The following is an 18,472-nucleotide window of genomic DNA, read 5'->3' as shown; positions in this document are numbered from 1 at the left end:
TTCTTGCAGATTCGGGACACGATATCAATAAAGTTTTAGCCCCGCTTGTTGTTGGAAAACTGGTCCTGGATGAACCCATTGACTTACGAATGGAATGACTTTTGTTCCTTTTTCCCCCCATTGTATATCTTTTATAACATTTTACTGATACTCTCAAGCCCTCAGCTCTGTGCTGATTAGATATTATGCAATGACACTTTAAAAAAAGAGGAAACTTTGCACTTTAATAAGAGCACATTCTTCATTTTTAACTCACAGACTTCTGAGTGAAAGCCAGTTAAATCTTGTATCAAGTCCATTAAACTTAACTTTGACCACGTCTTTCTAAATGCTTGATACCACCAGCATTTTATTTTTCATACCAAGTTAAATGATTTCCATACAGCTGCGTCATCGTTTCCTGCAAACTTTTCCTTTTTTCCCCTCCTCTCATTGCATGCAGTTACACGGAGGAGACTTTTTTCCGCAGAAAAAAAAAATCAGCCAGTTTCAGGCTGCAGAGACAGAAAGCGACACAGACTCTGTGAGCTCGAAAATGGATCATTGAACAAAACTCTGCAGCAGCGCAGTATCAAAGGTAAGCTTTTTGTTTCCACTCATCACATGTGAAGTAAGTATAACTCTGACGAAATGTTAGCTTTTTGAGAAACTTGTAGGATTTGTAGCATCTTTGGGGAGCTGTGCTTAAAAGTGAAGTTGAAAAAATCTTCACATTTAGTAGCTTGTTGTTGGCTTGATTTCCAAATAATGTCTGAGCTGTAAGATTTTCATACACACTGACGTTGGTCGATGTTGGCAAACCGTCTTAATCCTCTGTTTGATGTTATGTAGAAAGTTTATCTGGTACTGCATTTGTATGAAGTGGCCTACAGGGGGCGCCTCAGCCTTTGGATTTGTAGCCATCCACATAATCAGTGTCTATGCTCTCATAAGATTGTTGATGCTCTCACCTGTTTACCTTTTCATGCTTTCATGCCCCCACAAGTTTCACCTCAGTTATTCTTTATGTCTTTCTGAGTCATCTGCCAAACCCACCCTACACACACACACACACACACACACACACACACACACACACACACACACACACACACACACACACACACACACACACACACACACACACACTCAGTGTGACACATAACCTCATTACAATACATTTGCCTTCAAGGTTTCTCAGTCAGTGATGTTGTAGCTGCTGTGTGGTGAGAAATGCCAGAGATAAGGAAATGTCCTTGTGCTTAACTTTTTTTGCTGATGGCACAATATGTTGGCTGCTCTTATTTGAAGCCTGTAACGTTAAGAGTTTAGACAAAACAGTTTCATACACATTTACCCTGCTGTTGGGTGATAGGATAATTCAAACCTTAACCTCTTAAGACCCCAGCTTTTGTCTGGTGTGCAGTTTTTAATTCACCTTGCTATTTTGGGATAAGTAAGACCTAAAAAGTATAATAATAAACTTGGTCATAGTACGGGAAGTTTGATTATTTGTGTTATGAATTCTCTATTAGTTGTTTTTAGCAGTTTTATTGCACGTAAATACATTCTTTTTTCCCCTAAAATGGTGCAATGTTGTGATTTCACCAAAAGATGATGTGGGCAGTGTCCCTCAATGTTGCTAACAAGTCAAAGTTTAAAAAATAAAGTATCATGGGCCTGAGAGGCAGAATGTAATGTCCACATATGTGGACGCTGGGTCTTAAAAGGTTAAAATAATCACGTTAAAGATGAGTTAAATCTGGAGGTTAAAGCTCCTGTAAGGAACTGTTGGTTAGTGTAAAAACTGGTTTATACTGCAGTGTAGATTCTGTAAAGTTGCTGTAGTGGCTGATGTTTTTGTGAGAACCACATACTTTGGTGACAGAGTCTCTGCAGTCTCTGCAGTACTCCACCAAAACCCTTGATGGCAGTGTGTTTTTCTTGCAAGTCATAGTGCCAGTTTTCCGCCCCACTAAATTCTCTGTTTCTTTGAGCACAGGTGACTCTGAGCTAATGAAGTAAAAACTTATACATATTGAGCAGTGGTTGATCATATTGCAGGTATTATAAAGGAGAAAAGCAAAGACTGGAATGTATAGCCGGTGATTGACAATTGTTTGTTGCCGGGTTTAGTTTCAGAAGTTTTTTTGGTAGACTCCTCAGTTTACGGGCAGTAAAAAGGCGTCACTGAAGAGGAGAGTCAAGCAAACAATCAGAAAGACACTTGAAATATGCTTCAGGCCACAAACTCATCACCAGCCAAATAAACCAAAGGTGTTGACTCCTGGTTATTCTCTCCAATAAATAAAGATATTTGAAAATCCAGGATGCTTTGCACGCAATCATTACCAGAAAAGCAGTAGTAATGTATCATTCTTGTCCCTCCACTGAAGACACTAATACCTGTTTTTCTGCTCACTTTAAGAGGGGGGTGGGTGTCCTTTCTTGTCGTCTTGCCTGTCAGAGCTGTCAAGCTGTAACTCAGACCAAGCTGAACCTGTCAACTTAATCCTGGAGTCGCCTGAGGTCTGGTTCTCAAACCTGATATGGTGTTTACTGCAGAAAATATATCTTTAATATAGCAGGTAAATGGTACAGTTATTTTTACTCTAAAGGGTTAAATACATCTATACTCCCCAAAAACTTCAGGGAACACCCAGCTGTTAGAGAGGAAGAATCTGAGGTGAATTTTGGCGTGTAGGTGGAAAAATCCCCACAGAGCTGCAGAATAATCCTCCTGAATGTTTTAGGATTCGGGAATCAGAGAGGATCCTTAACAAACACACACACACAGAGTTAAGGGATTATTTGTGAAAATAATCACTTTCACAGTCTGGCTTTAGCAGGTGTGGATGAAAAAAAAGACCTTAAGCTAACTGTGGTTGAATAAAGTTTTTAGCATGGAATATTGAGTGTAAGGGTTTCATCAAATAAAATTTGATTGTACACGTGGAGCAGCCACATGTGATGTTTTGATTTGAGCTCTCTTTGGTGCTTCCATGTTGTGCAAGAGGAGGATGTGGCTTTTAATGAGAAATCCAGACGGTGCTGCAATCAATAAAAAAACTTCAGTGAAAGAATAAGCTTAGGTTACGTTCTGGTATGAAACATCACACGAACAGGGCTCTTTTGTCCTCAGACAACGTGGACCAGCAGTGGTTTTCAGGAAGGACACTCTTTTTATGAGGCTTTGAAAGGTTTGCTGTGGCTTACTGGGAAAAGCTGCACGGTGGCATGGTCCTATGGGCCTCCTGCTGACTCCATGTTACACACTGTGGTGACGGAAGTCTGGCTTTTTGTGACTTCCTCTGTTCCCATGTCTGTGGGATGATAAGACACCACAAGAGACTGGGTGAGGTGCAGCTTTTATAGATGAGTGGTGCTTCAACAATTGGGTTTGAGGTTTACGATGCAAAAGATAAAGGATCAATTGTGATTACTTGGGTTGATGTACTCTGACTAGGAGCTATTTTTGAGTAACCCTTTGTGGAAGAAAACTTGAGAAAACATTATGTTGCTATATTTCTTGATTACATTTTGACTTTTACAGCAGTTCAAGTGTCAACTTATTTTTACAAAATTGTCACTTATCTTCCTCCTCCTTGTGATAACTCTCCTGATGCTTTCTTTTGAACTTTTAATTGCCATGAAGGCATGCCAACACTAACAGTGGTTGTTATAGTTTGTCATTTATTTGTTGTTTGTACTGTGATGTGTGCGCTCTGGCCAAATCAACCTTGGATTTGTTTGGGGAATTGAAATTATCATTACTTGAATTACACCTAAAGGCAAGGTTTGTTATTTTTGCCTCCTCACTGTGCTGTCTTTCTCCAAACATCTTTCTCCGAACGCATTTCATGAACATCTTTGCAAATATTGACTTTTTTTTTTTTTTTACAAATGTCCACACAGACTGAAAGGTAAATTGGCTGGATAGTTGGTATAGGTCAAAGGTAAAAGCCATTGTTATCTGAGAAAAATGTGAGGGGTCATAACTAAAGGATTTATACGCCTCTCATTGCTTCATGACATGACATGATTCATGGACACAGTATCTGTGACATCACCAATTTGTATCTAAAGTGTGGTTTTAAACCCTATCTTTGTGGTTGCCATATTAGGAAATCTGACTCAACCTAATTTCTATTGAGTCAAGATGAGGTTAAAGGGCTGAGTTGAGGCGAGCCTTTAAGCTTTTGCTAACAGCTACGAGGTGCCGGCCTGTCGATGGGTGTGTATGGGGTTTCCGATACATCTGCAGCCAGCCTCAAGTGGACACTCAACGAACAGAGGTTTTTCAACAGATCCATATCTGCCTTATCTTTAAGTCAGAAGGTTGTTGCTTGCTTTTGACTTGAAGATCATCATGACCTCTCATGGATGAACTGTTAAGCTGGAGGTGATTGTGATCTTGTATTCTTCACGTTCCAATGAATAAGTTATCTCAGCAATGCTTGGTGGAAATTCATCACATCTGGATTTTTTCTTTTTACTATCAAGTAATGAGCTTTATCCCTTTATAACATGTACAGATTTTCTCAAGGTTTCTTTTTTTAAATGGTTTTGGAGTTACCTCTTTTGATTCATTTTGTGCTGTTGTTTTTGTATTCATGGTAAATTATGTCTTGGTGGTGCACAACAATGATGTGGTGATTGTACTTTTCATATGCTCTTTTTTCTATAGCCTTAGTTCATGCCTTGGGATAGATTTGGTTTGATTTGTCCTGTTTTAGAGGGGCAGTTAAAAAGCAGTTTGTTTAAGTACTTAATTCGTGTCCTGTCGTTTTAACTTTTATTGTGAAATACATGAAACAAATGTTATTTACTTTCCTGTATTTAAAATAGATGAACAGATGAGTACATTTGTATGGCTGCTGCCCACTTTACCACTGAGGAACATACCACACGTGTTTGGAATTCATGTGGCTTTCTCATCCTGTTGTTGTCTGGTATTTGTAGAAATGTGACCAAAGAGCATGCTCAGTCTGAAGCATTTTATGAACTCACATTACAAAGATGCTCTTTATTATTCTGTGAATCGCTCTGAACCGCCACATGGCGAGGGCTAAGTGTTTTAATTTGGTTGGAGTTAACTCAAGCTTTTAGGGGGATTTTATATTTGGGGTGAATATTTTCATTTTTGCGGTCAGCCTAAGTTTGGACATGTGGTTCAGCTATCTATGACTTACTGAGAAGTATAAAACTTGGAATGTAAATATGCATATTGACTTTATTACTGCTTTGAGAGTAGCTTTTGACAATCTGGAAAAGATCTCTTCCCACTACTGACATTACTGATGTTTGCTGTTGTTAGGCAGATTGTTGCACCTGTAGCCACAACAGCAGCGAGGGAAATGATTAACCACAAGAGGTCAATAGCAACAAGACTTTCATGGGTGGTTTAAAAACTCTTTATGTTTTGGTTTACCATTTTATTTAATGTATAACTTATATTTTGGGAAATACTTTGACAACTCACACAGCTTTGACTAGAATCGTTACATTTGCTCAAATGGGAAAACTCCATTATAAGTGAGTTATTGTGCTAATTTCCATTTTTTAAAATACAGTTAACTTAAAGATAAGACAACATTTTAGAAAAAAAAATAGCTATTCATACTAAAGTAATTTTTTTTACCAGGCTGTAAACATTTTTTTTGTAAAGATTGGCTTTGTTGAATGTGTGTGTACATGGTTTCTGGTGTGTGCGCTGCTAGCTGCAAGTGGACGCTAGCAGAACTGCAGTTTTTAACACTTGTAACACTTTTACATTGGCTTTATGCCTATGTCGAAAGTGATTGATACCCCCTGGTGGGCACATACTATGTCACATGCCACAAGATTGACCACTTTATGATCTTGCCATCACTCACTTATAGTTGTGTTAACTTTAATTTCTAGGAACTTGCCAGATTTAAATCTAACATACTTACACTGTAAGAAGACAGAGATAGCTTCGCTGTAACAACCCCTGAGGATAATGTATGCTAAGCTAACACGATTCCTTAATAAAATGGCCAAAACTGCAATGATACATTACTGTTTCTTGTTTCATATTTGGCCTTTGATTAAAATAGATAAAGGAGAAATTCTAAGTGTTGTCACTGATGTTTTAGCATTTAGTTCATAGATGCATGTATGATGATGTCAGATTGATTTTTATTAGTTGGAAAAGTTGCCTCAGTAGCTTTTAATCACGTTGACATAATGTCTACAGTTTTAAGCAGGGTTTCTTTTTAACAAAAAAAGAAGAAGAAAAGTTTCAGTTTGCTCCAAAAATGTAGGTCCATATGTGCATGTGGAAACTCAGATTTCACATGCACTGCTGTATAGGAAGCTGGGAAACAAATGTGAAAGACATCTTTGTGCAGCCTTAAATGTATTCTTGAGTGGAGGTTTTCAGCAGCGTGACAATGCGTGTGTGTGACTGTGAACTGCTGGCAACATACTCCCATCCCATCAGCAGCCTTCATCTCGTGAATATTCATCCCAACTCCTCATCCTCACGCTGACAATAAACAAGGGACTGAGTGCATGAATGCCTGGCCGAGGAGGAGGAGGGCAAGAGGGGCAAATCCTGAGGAAAGTGGGGGGCAAACAACCCGGATCCATGGCAACAAGTCCTGCCCTCCACTCTGCAGCAGGCTGAGAGAGGGGAGGCAGGAGCACTTTTTTTTTCTTTTCTTTTTTTCCTTTTTGTCGGTTTTTGTTGGAAAGACATTAGACGGAGTGTACTGGGGAGGGCAGGTAACCAGCCAAAGTTTCCCAACACGGAGACGAACTGGATTAACGCGCCGCGAAAAGGGATATAATCTGAAAATGTCAGCAGCAGACATGGACGTGAGGAGAAACTTGGAGGTAAAAGCCGTCTCATTTCATTACCGTTATGTCCGGGCTACAACAGCAGGGTCAAACTTGAAAGTACTAGTAAAAGAAAACCGGGACAGAGAGCCAGGAGCTTGTGTTGTAAAGTTGCGTTTTTCATTTAAACGTAGTCCTTATCTCCACGTGACCATATTTGGTCATCGGCATGTTAAACGATGAAGCTCCAGCTAAAACACCGGACTGTGTTTTTTCTCCTTCTGACCCTTTGAATGAAGAAAAATGTCCCAGCGGATACAACAGTGACTGTGTGGGTTGTAATTAGATCAAGTTATCGCCCAGACGTCCAACAAGTCAAAGCTGCAGCAGATAAAAAAGAAACAGGGCAGAACTCAGGATCAGCTTGATACTTTCCTCAGGGGGTGTTGTTGTATAGAAATCTCCTCTATAAAAAAGTGTTTTGCTTTTTTTTTTTATTTCATGCAGCTTTCTTTGACTGTACTTTAAATGCTTCAGGGTGTATAGCTTCCAGATTTCACCGTTACTGTTGTATTCCTTTGCACTGTACATATCTGGTCCAGACATGAGTTGAACAAGATGGATTAAAAATTCTCAATGTATCATCCAGCCTCAGTCTAAACAACAACTGTGGCAACAGTTCCTCAGTAATAATAAATGAAACTAGAAGGTGTTTTTGATATTATCCAGCATTCACATCTTTCACTCACCGATGGTGCACACAGTACATTTGTTGCTGATGTAGATCTGGCTAATCCAATTTAGAAACACTTGAGAACAACACTTGCTGTAGCAGACTAGATCTGATAAGATTAGTGTCCATCATGAAGTTTTCTTAACTGATTACAAGTGGTATCCTTATGATCTTGTACACTCTTTATTTCAAACCCCAGAGATGTTACTGGTTTTCTTTTGCCCTTCCTTTTCCCCCTTGAAACTCTTTCTATTGTGTAATCAAACAATGACCTTCCCCTCTCACTGGACTGGACTGTCAACACAAAGCTATTGAGGAAATTCTTCTCTGGTCTCTATTCTGTTTAACAGCAGTGTGCCTGGCCTATAATCAGACGCTTTTAAAGGAACCATCACTCACTCAACATCACTTTTAAGGTCTTCTTTCCTTCTGCTCATCCATTCATCCAGAAAGCAACGGCAGGATCTAATGAGAATCTTAAAACTTTAGTTATACTTGTTTTACACATTGAGTCACTTAATGGACGACAGACCACATCTTTGGAAAAAGATGATGAAACAGTTTGCCGCACCACAGTATGATGGCTTTAATGAGTGAATGAAAACACTGAATCTGAATTAGCTAGCCATAAAGTTTTTGAACCAGCATGGCATTTATTTGATCTTGCTTGAACACCATGAACACCTGGTGAAATGAATAAAACAATGGTTATAGCATCAGTAACTGGGATGTTTCAAGTTATTATTCCCTTGAGATTTAACATGATCTTCATAGGGGTGTTGGCTGATGGAAGAGAGTACTATGTTGAACTTGTGTCGCACATATTTTCATGACATGATCTCAAAAGTTGAAGATTCATGAAAGTATATTTTGCTGCCACCAGTCACATTTTAGACTAGCTGCTGGTTTGTGGAGGATACTTGGTTTCTGAAAACCATTGAGAACCATGATGAAACCTTTTTTTTTCTTTTTTTTTTATACATGGTCTTGCCAAAAAGCTTAGCTGTGGCTAGTCATGGTAATATTTTTCTGTTTGATTTCTTGTTAGGAGATTTCTTTAACAGATATCTCCCAAGTGTTGTTCAGGTCACAAGACTGTCTCCACTGACTTTATTCATTGTGAGCTGAAGACACCAACCCCTCGGAAAAGGACACTTCTACAAATAAGGAAACTCCTGCCTGGTTTATGGTACTTCATGATGCTTCTTTTGCTCCTTTATGTCAGTAACCCACGCTCTAGTCCTGTATTTGTCTTTATAGTGTAGCATGCTGTTATTGTAGCACAGTTGAGACCTGTCTCAAGCTATAATTTGAATCTCAGGGGCTGTCCTGTTGTCTGCCAGTGCTAAATCAAACTCTTGTGTGGAGGCACAGATTTATTATCCTAGCCCTACAGCCTCTGACTTTGCTCTGAAACTTGTTGCTTCGGAGTCTGCACTGAAATAGATTTACTGTATAGTCATAAAACAAACCAACAGTCACATTTTTACTTGTGCGTGTAACTTAAAATCAGGTTCTCATTATGCAGAATAAATTCAGTTATGTTTGATGTTTTAATGTGATGCATACCATGCTACCATAGCATGACATCACTATGTCTGCATTAACATACCAGGACGTCTTCAGCCTTCATTTATTCAGAATGTTTGTCCAAAACACTGATGCACTTCACTGTCAGCTGTGAGGTCTGAACACAAACACTGTCGGCAGTGTTTGTGAACCTTTCAGTTCTTTTAGTTCAGCACTTGTCTGAACCTGTTCATATTTGGATAAATGGTATGTGCTTTTTCTTAAAATGTGCAATTTGCTAATCCGTGTCATAAAGCAGACAGCTGATATCCAGTGATAAATTGCTGGTGTGTTTTTCTTGGAGCATGATTCTTATAGTGTCATAAATCAACCCAGCTTGGCATGCTAGCAAATCACAGATCATTTTGGCTAAAGAATTGAAGCTACTGCTTTATCTGACTTTATTTGCATGATAGTTTCTCTTTTATGTAGGTCTCTCAGCTTACCTTGTCAAAAGTTGGTGATACTGGTGCCTTACTTTGAACTCAAAATACTTAGAACAGTCTAAATAGACTTTTCAGTCCTTTGATACTCTGAATTCTGCTAGTTTGTGCTCATGACAGTCAAAACTACACATATTTACACAGATTTGTTATTAAGTTAACTCAAAGTGTGTCATTTTGATGAAATGTATTTTTATTTTGACCAGCTTGACATTAACTCTCATATCCAGTATGAGCATCAACACAGGTGATGTAAAAGTTAAGAGTGTTTTTATTTGCTTGACTCCTCTCTGACTCCAAGCTGAGCCAAACAAGCATCCATCTGATCGTATTCATGTCCTCTGAGGAGTCAAACTGTGTGTGTCAGAGGTCAGCTCTGTGACATACACTCTTGCCCCCCTGCTGCAGCTCAGATGGTTAAGCCCGTTTTCCACATGCCTGCCTCTGCAGCTGTGAATGCTCATATCTAGGTTACACAGACGTTATTTTTTTTCCTCTTTTCCTCAAAGAGAAAACATGCCATGATCAACCTGAAAAAATGAGCTGAAACGGCTAAAAAAAGAGATAAAAAAAGATTCTCAGAATTGGTTCCACCTGGTCTTGCTGAGCTATACAGTGGCAACATGTGGTCGAGTGCTGGGTAATTATATAGGTATGGCTGTGTGCAACTGCCAGTAGCATCAACCTTGGTGGTTTTCTTGTATATGGAGACACATTAAGGCTGTCAGACTTTAACTTCTTGTCAGAGACAGTGGGTTATTTACAGATTTGGCATAATAAAGCAGTTTTTGGAAGAGAAATAGATGTGTTGTTGTAACCTGCAGCATAAGCTATGTGTCTTTATGAGTGACTGCTATAGACCTGAGTCCACTTTTACCTTCAACTGAACTTTTACAAAGTTTAGTGTAACGTGTTCTGTCCCATCTCAAGCTTCTTTCTGTCCTTTCTTTCCAATGGACAAAACTGCTCTCTGCAAGTATTCAAACAATGGCGTGGATCAGTGTGTGGGCTCATGCCTGCCACTGTGTTATGACGTGCGAAGGGAGTCGAGAATTTGCTGATTTTTCACTCTTCCTTTTCACCGTGGCTTTTTGGCTGCTTGGGATGCTCTTCAGTCCAAAAAAATCCAAAACCTTGAAGTCAGTCAGGTTGCTGATCAGCAGAAAATGAGGAACAGGGTGGCCAGGAAAAAGTAGACCAGCATGAGACAGAAGAAGAATGATTTAGCCTCTGCTTTAGAGGCCGTATTGGGATTGACAAGATCTTAGTTTGTTCATCATGACGTCATTCAATTCCTAAATTTAATTGTGGCGGCTCTCCTAGCCTTTTCATCAAGTGCCAGGTGCATGTAGGGGGCATATTTGAGGTCTTTACTGAAGGAGAAGGAAACCATTGGCATGAGATGCAGGTGTTTCTGCCTGACTCCTGTGCTTTCTTTAACTCCTTTGAAAACATTCTTGAATATTTTGAACGCAGCCACATACTGATGGATAGGGCAAATATTAGTGCATTCCTCCATGTAGCAGAGTGAACCGTGTATCAGATGATCTGTCAAATGTGACAGGGCCAAGGACGTGTTGATTTTGAAAGACGTTTACCTAATAGACCTCTCTTAAACACACACATACGCACACACAGGCAGACAGCTGATAAAAGACTTACTTTTTAACCACATCTCCCTCTCAAGGACGCAGGGAACACAAAGGGCTCTTTATTCAAGCCCAAATAGCCTAATGGAGACACTGTTGAAGCCCCATTTCATGAATCTGCTCTTGTTGCATGAGGAAAATATGTGTCATTGATATGCCTTTCTTGTTATCGATTACTGTGCTATGAATAAAAAAAAATCTGAAAAGGCCAAGTTGTACCATATAGATGATGGTGTCGCATATCTCTCTGAGATTTCATTTTAAATCTTGGCCAGGGAAATTGGTTTGCAAAGAACATCAGTACAAGCTTTTATGAAATAGAGAACTTAAACCCCTCCATGGCTTTGTTTCTTATTTGATAAGGCTATCAGAACAGAAAAAATGAAACAATTCAGCAACTTGCAGGTGGAGATCTGTGGTTTTGGAGCAGATGTAATATTCTGGGTGTGCTGATGTGTAAAACAATAAATTTGCACAACCCAGACTGTGTACCAAGATGTATCACATCTGTACCCCATCAATCTAAAACTGATGCAACAAAACTTCTGTGACAGATGCTAACAAAGTGTTGCTGACCTGATTGGACCCCATCTCCTGACTTACTGATAACACACCAGAGAATTAACTGGTGGGGTACAGATGGAGACTATAGCCTCTTCTTGTGTGTTGTTTTGTTGTGTTGGTGCTAGTTACTTTCCTCCTTCACTCTGCTAATGTGGAGCATACAGCACTGCGGGAGCCATAATAAATGACAAAGTCACAGAGCAGTCACTCATGCTGTCACACCCCCTTTTTATAGCATCATCACACATGTTCCTCAGAACTTGAGGAAATAAATCAGCACAATAGGAACTCACTATAATAAAATCCTTCACCCTGTCTTATCTAGTGCCACACTGAACATCTTAACACTAATTAACTGAAAGCACGTCATCCATGCTTGAGAAACACCTCTCATAAGCATGAAGCAGCTGATTTGAGCTCCCTTTGGCTCGGTTATCTCAGGAGAAAACTGGTCTTGAATCTGCTTCAATGCGCATTAAAGGTTCTTTAGAGTTTTCTCAGGAGCATTTGTTTACAGTCGGTTGTTTTGTGAAGGAAGATGCTATCAGCCCCAGGAAGTCAGTTGGCTAACGCCTTAGTGTTTACACAGCTACGTCCAGCTTGGGCCTGTGACCCATTTCTTTAATGATACTTTCCTTGAAATAGAAAAGGGTACATTTATACAAATAGGGGCTGCTCTCAACTTTATGTAACTAAAGAGCTGATGTCATTATAAATAGAGTCACTTTTTGTTTTGCTCCTAGAAATTGACAGTATTTTCTGTAAAAATAGTATCTGTGATTGAAGTTGAAACAAATTGAATTGACATTAGCTTCATGTTTTCATTCAGAGAATCAGATATGATATTTGGTTTAACATTAATAAACACAAATTATTGTTTCTACAGGTATTAATCTAATCTAAAATGGTGTTTCATAAAGCTGTGAGATGTGTGAATTTTATGTAAGGATGTGATGTTTTCTTTTAGTTTGACATGATTGAATATGAAACTGCATAAACCTTATTCAACCCAAGCTTTGTTAAGAAACTTTTGTTTGTATGATCTTAGGAATGAATATCTACAATTATACCAGTGGTCTCACAATGTGCAGAGTAAAAACAGTCCTGGATAAGTGTACACTGGACAGGACGTTATCATTTTCTGAGTCTGATGAAAATAATGATGCCTGACAATCCTTTTAGTCACAGGAAATAGCTGACAGCAGGAATGCTTCCTTGCTCTCCTCATCTGTCTCTATAGGACTCAACTCCACTACTGGTTGGCAGCCTTCTTCATCCAACAACTTCCTGTAAACAAGCCAAACGGCCAGCACTCTCCCATCCTCTACCTCTGATCTCCAGAGATCTGTATTTGACCTCCTTATCCACCTGAACAATCACTTAGAGCCCTCTTTAAAGGGTCATTGCTGCAATTTTAAGTGTGATTTAAGGGGCCAGTGACCTTCATTCTCAAGTGAAATGAAAGTTTAACAGCTGGTCTGATCAAATTAAGCTCAGGAAATGTTTATCATAAAAGAGATGTCTTAACAGTTTTCTTGCTGTTAGGGCTTTGTCATTGTCACCATGAGTATTAACACCCACATAAAATAGCATGCTTTTAAGTCTGGTTTGTTAGATTAAAGGAAATCATTTGATAGACGTTGCATTGAGTGTTCACAGTTTTTTTTTTTTTTTTTAACAGAATTTACAAAAGAGCAGATCATAATTCTCCCCATGTTCTACAGAAGCCCTTAAGCCCTTTTTTCAAGTTCACAGTCTTCTTGTAAATAAAGGTATGATAAACATAGCTGGATTTTATTTAACAGAAATGCTAAACATACAGTTGATGTACTTTATAAACAGTGTTTTCATCACATTTTTTGTCCACCAGAGAGCACTGACATGTTAATTTTGAAACTATCAATTAACACTATGCATAGAGTGTAGGCATCTTATGTCAATATGTCATAAATAAAAGAGGCCACCAGGGGCTTTTTTTAAAATCAAATATTGGTTTATGTCTAAAGAGCTTAGTCAAACATGCCACTGGGGAATGTTCTGAGATGAAGCATTACTGGTTTATTTTATTCAACATAACTTTTGCCCTCCTTTGCAGTTAATCATTAGTAAAGTATGCCAATTGATGAATGCCTCTTAAATAATCGTGTCCCAGTGACCTCAGTTCAATCGTGAAAACAAACACAAGGTAACTAATCATTACCTGCAAAACCTGAAAGTCTATGACACATCAAAGGAAGCAGTTATAAAGCTTTCATTTTCCCACTTTGTGCAACATTCATACAAATCAACAGGCTGGGATTGGCTTTCTTTTCAAATGTACTCAGTGGCTGTGATCCAAATCAACATCATGACCTTGTTTATATTTTATGAGCTGAGCTCTTTTTGGCAGCATTGTCATCCTGAGTTGTTTGTTGTGAAGGTAGAGATTTTCAAAGTGGAGGTATATCAGTGCCAATTCCTCTGGCATAACATTGTCTACATGCTGTGTTAAATATTCCACTTGAGCTCAGGGTTTGTTTGTTTGTCTGCAGTGTTTACTCCAAAAAGTCATCATGGCACCTGCAGTGAAGTGGGGTACTTTGTAGAAATTTTGATAAGGTTTTTTTTATGAAAAGGTCTCAAGTTAAGTGGAAGTCATTCTTCCCTCTCATATCTATGATTTAAGAGGGACAAAACAAATGTTGAGGGCGATAAAACTTGTCAAGTCAGTCTAACAGCAACAGGCTTTGAACAAACAGCAACCTTCAGTGTCAGAAAGAAATTAAGCCAATGTGGGAGTACAAAAGTTCCCTCTTGTCCACTTGAAGCTGACTGTAAAAGTTAAGGAGACCCACCCTGATAGAGCTTAAAATGAATACTTTAACCACAGAATTAAACCTATCAACTGCATCATAGAAAAAAAAACAGTTCTTAACAGCTCAACTTTTGTACAAACAAGATTAGAGGTAAATCACAAGCTCACCTATTTGACTGCATTGACTATGTTTTGGATAAAAGTTCTACATATATTTGTATAATCACATGTGTAGCTGACAGATTTGATTTGACGAATTTCTTGACATGTTTCAGAGAGCCTCCAATCAGAAAGTCATTTCCTAAAACACATCATTTATTAACAAGCTCAGAAATCTTGGAAAAGCAGTTTCCTGTGTATTGAAATATTTTGTTAATGTTTTATATCTTTGTGTTTGTTCATTAGGTGAGTGAGCGGTTCATAGACCAGCATGACAGCCAACAAGAATACGAAGGCTGTGCCTCGAGCAGGAGGGGGTAAAGCTCCACGGGACGTCCCCGACAGGTCAGTGACTCCTGGGACAGGAAGTATGAGCTGGTTAATGTGCGCTTTCAGTCACATAACATGGTTTCAGATCATCCATCTGACTTGATCCCTTGTTCTTTAGACTTGAAAAACACAGCTGATCAGATCAATAATTTCTAGAAGCATCCCTCTGTTGATGGACTGCCTGGAGTTGCGTTCTTTTTTTTATTCACTCATGGAATCAACCATAATAGATTGTCATTCATGATAAGACTTCCAATGATTTTGCAAGAAGGATCCGGTATTCAAGATATGGGCCCCATCCAGCTCTGAGCTGTGAGTAGTGAGCTGGAGCTTGTGTAAGCATGTTGAGAGCTGACTGTATCCTGCTGAAATAGAATAACAAACTTTGGGAATGATACGTGATATCCAGACTGTTCATTCTTACGCTTCACCGTCCGGACCACTTTTATCAAGCTCTGTCTTTGACCACGAAGCTTTCCCAGGGACAGAACGACTGGTGAGAAAGGATCCTGTCCTATCCTGCATGCAGGGGTTACACACGATTGTTGTGCGTCACAGCTCTGAAGCATAGTCTGTGTTCACACCTTGTGATGATCTAATGGCTGATGTTTTGCAAAGTGACGGTTGACAAATCTGCCGTTGTTCCAACTCTAAATCCATTTGATTTCGTAATGCTGTATGAGTGACATTGTTTCTTTTTCTTTCCTATCTTATTTCTGTGCTGAGGAGGAAGTGGTGCTAAAAAAACACAGGACAATTTTTCATGCACCAGGAAACTTAAAATAACATTTGGCAGCTGCTCTCTGTAATTACTTGTGGTGTATGTCAGGCATACTGGAAGTGGCAAACCACCCAAATGTCAATCCTAATCGTAATACTATGACTTAACTTAATTTTCTGGTAAATTATTAGTGTCCTTGTGGGCTCACATTCCTCATGATTCCTTGAGTTCATTGTAAAACTTGTGAGGGTGACATGTGTAGCAGATTCAGGTTTCCACAGGTGGATGAAAATAAGCCAATGATCGGTGCAGCCAAGGAGACACACACATATACACACACAGCAAAGATAGAGCAGCATGTTGGAGGGAACAAAACAAAGTAAAGCACAAGACTTTTTCAGCTCACTTCTGTTCTCAAAGTAAGCTTTTTTCACTTTTAAAGATTTCACGCAACCAATAAAGGTGTTGACACTGACAAGGCAAATAAACATACTATGTATTAGATTAGAGTTTGGTATGAACATTTGAATGCATAACTGATAATGCTGACTGGTAGTAAAGGTTGTGCATGTAGGACTATTACTGTAGAAGAGCTGTTTGTGTTAGCAGTGAGCTCCCTCCCTCATGGTCAGAAACAGGAAGCGGCTTGTGGTGAGCGTGCCCTAAACGCCTGAGTGAAAGCCAGAGAGGTAGGGTTGTGTCTGGCATGCAGCTCCTTGTAGAGTACTGTATGTGTGGCCACACCAGTTGAAGCTGTCTTAGCTGGGTGCGTTTCTCTGAGAATCCACTGGAACCCCTTAAAAGTCCCCTTCCCCTCTGAACAGATGGAAGTCTGTCTTTCACTTTCTGTGTAATATCAGATTCATCCTTTGTGGCCCAGGAAAAGTGGGACACATATCAGGACCATAAAAAAACTAACTACTTGCATGTAATAGGTTATATTTGGCAGTAGAGCTCTGTTCTGGGACCTCTGAGAGCACACCTCTCTTTCACGTCCATACATGAAAAGCCAAAGCAGGGCGAGCACTAGCAAAGAACCTCCAGTGATACAGAACAGAGCAAACATCAGGCAGACAGACAGTGATCATATCAGTCACATAATAAAAGGGGCAACAAAGAAAAGCAGCAAGAGTGGCCGGCTACAGCAGATTGAAAAGAATGCCCGTTTTACCATTTGCCAATAGGATGTAATCAGCTACAGACCAAGCTTGACTTTGAGGCCTGCCTGAACCAAAGCCATGTTCTATTTTTTTGGCCTCAAGTTAATCCATCAAAACGGGACAGCCTTTAATGCCCCACTATGACCCAATTAGACTTCAAATGATTCAGCTCATGAATGAGACACAAAAGAAATTGGATGAATAAGATATTTACGTCTGGACCAAAGAAAGCAAACAATAATATAAAATCCACAAAAGTTTAATTTAACTGTTGAATAATATCTTATTATGACATGTGTTGTATGATAAAACAATAAATGAAATACATAAAGTATGTTATGAAGCCAGTATGACTTTCCTCTTTTGCATTATCTTTTCAACTTTTATCTATTTTTACATTAGTGGAACATGGTCAAGCATACAAAAAGCTCTCAATCCCTTCCATGCTTTAATGGTAAAATAAAGCAAAATATGAACTTTTAATAGACCAAGAAAAAAAAAAAAACGAAAGTGGAAACAGTGGTGATTAATTCAATAAACTTGAATCAAATTGACTTTACCATTGCTCCACTGTGTGTTTTGGTCTTGTTGCTACAAAAACATTCTCACTGATATTAGCCCTCAGAGACTCTGCTCCCTCTCTGGCTTCCTGCTAAAACCAGGCTTGTTGGCAGAAGTTTCATGAGGACTCGGGATCCAGAATCCTTTCACTCTGCCAGAGGAGGTCTAATTGTTCCCGCTGAACCACAGAAACATGTCATGTGGTCAATCACTGATGAATATCAGAGTGTGCTCACAAAGTATTTTCTGCATTTGACTCAATCGACCCATTATATAGATATTACCTTGTAATGAAGCTGAACTACAAATTTTTAAGTTGGTATAAATATACAGCAGGAATCTAAGTAAACATTACCACCATCTACACCTCACATTGAGAAAAACATTTCAATTTAGTTTTATGAGAAATCATTTCTGGAACAGTATCATCAAATGACTTTAATCTGTGAAAAGTTCTTCTGGAAAGAAGATTATTAAGGCTCAAACTGTAAATTAATGTAGTGTTATTAATGACAACTTTGGGGCTGCTAACATCTTTATTTAATCATTACCAATGTTTATAAAAATATTCCACTGGTCAACAATGAAAATAAGTGTTCAGCTGCTCTTACAGCTAATATCAGGCGATAACCAATTCTAAGATACAGCTTCATAAGAACCACAGTGTTGTACATGGTGATTTGTTGAAAAAGCTGGATGAGAGTCAGTTTCAAAAGCCTTGTGGGCCTCGAATCTCATCACTGTCCCTCAGAATATGTCTAACCATCAGCAAAGATTTCCAGCCATGAGCTGTCTGTTTAAATTCTCATATCTCTTCAGGGGCAGGAAGATAAGAAGCATCCATCATCCATTGCAGCTTGCAGGTTCCTATCTGTTGTAAAAGTCACCCCACCCTGGAGCAGGAGGAGTGAAACCAGGGAAGGGCAGAAAGGTGTTAGAGGAGATGTGTCCTAACCTGCACTGTTGGATCACAGTCCTCAGCCCTCAGCTTCCTCCTCCCATAACG

General features: G+C 39.2%; 1 protein-coding gene across 2 annotated transcripts in view; it reads left to right on the top strand.

The window, feature by feature from the left end:
- Positions 1-472: 472 nt before the first annotated feature.
- dennd2b (DENN domain containing 2B) overlaps positions 473-18,472 on the top strand; it is a 49,289-nt gene continuing 31,289 nt past the window's right edge. Inside the window, exons 1-2 of one of the 2 annotated variants that reach the window (XM_074666992.1) lie at positions 473-577; positions 14,941-15,039. In XM_074666992.1, the coding sequence (XP_074523093.1) occupies positions 14,966-15,039 (74 nt within the window). In that variant the 5' untranslated portion in view covers positions 473-577; positions 14,941-14,965. Of the gene's footprint in view, positions 578-6,608; positions 6,841-14,940; positions 15,040-18,472 lie in introns of those variants that run through there. The other variant, XM_074666991.1, reaches the window with a different exon arrangement.

This window comes from Halichoeres trimaculatus, unplaced genomic scaffold (assembly GCF_033239565.1).
Source record: "Halichoeres trimaculatus isolate MK-OKI-2021-1 unplaced genomic scaffold, fHalTri1.1 fHalTri1_scaffold_3, whole genome shotgun sequence".
Taxonomy (NCBI): Eukaryota; Metazoa; Chordata; class Actinopteri; order Labriformes; family Labridae; genus Halichoeres; species Halichoeres trimaculatus.
This window is presented reverse-complemented; position numbering and strand designations above follow the sequence as displayed.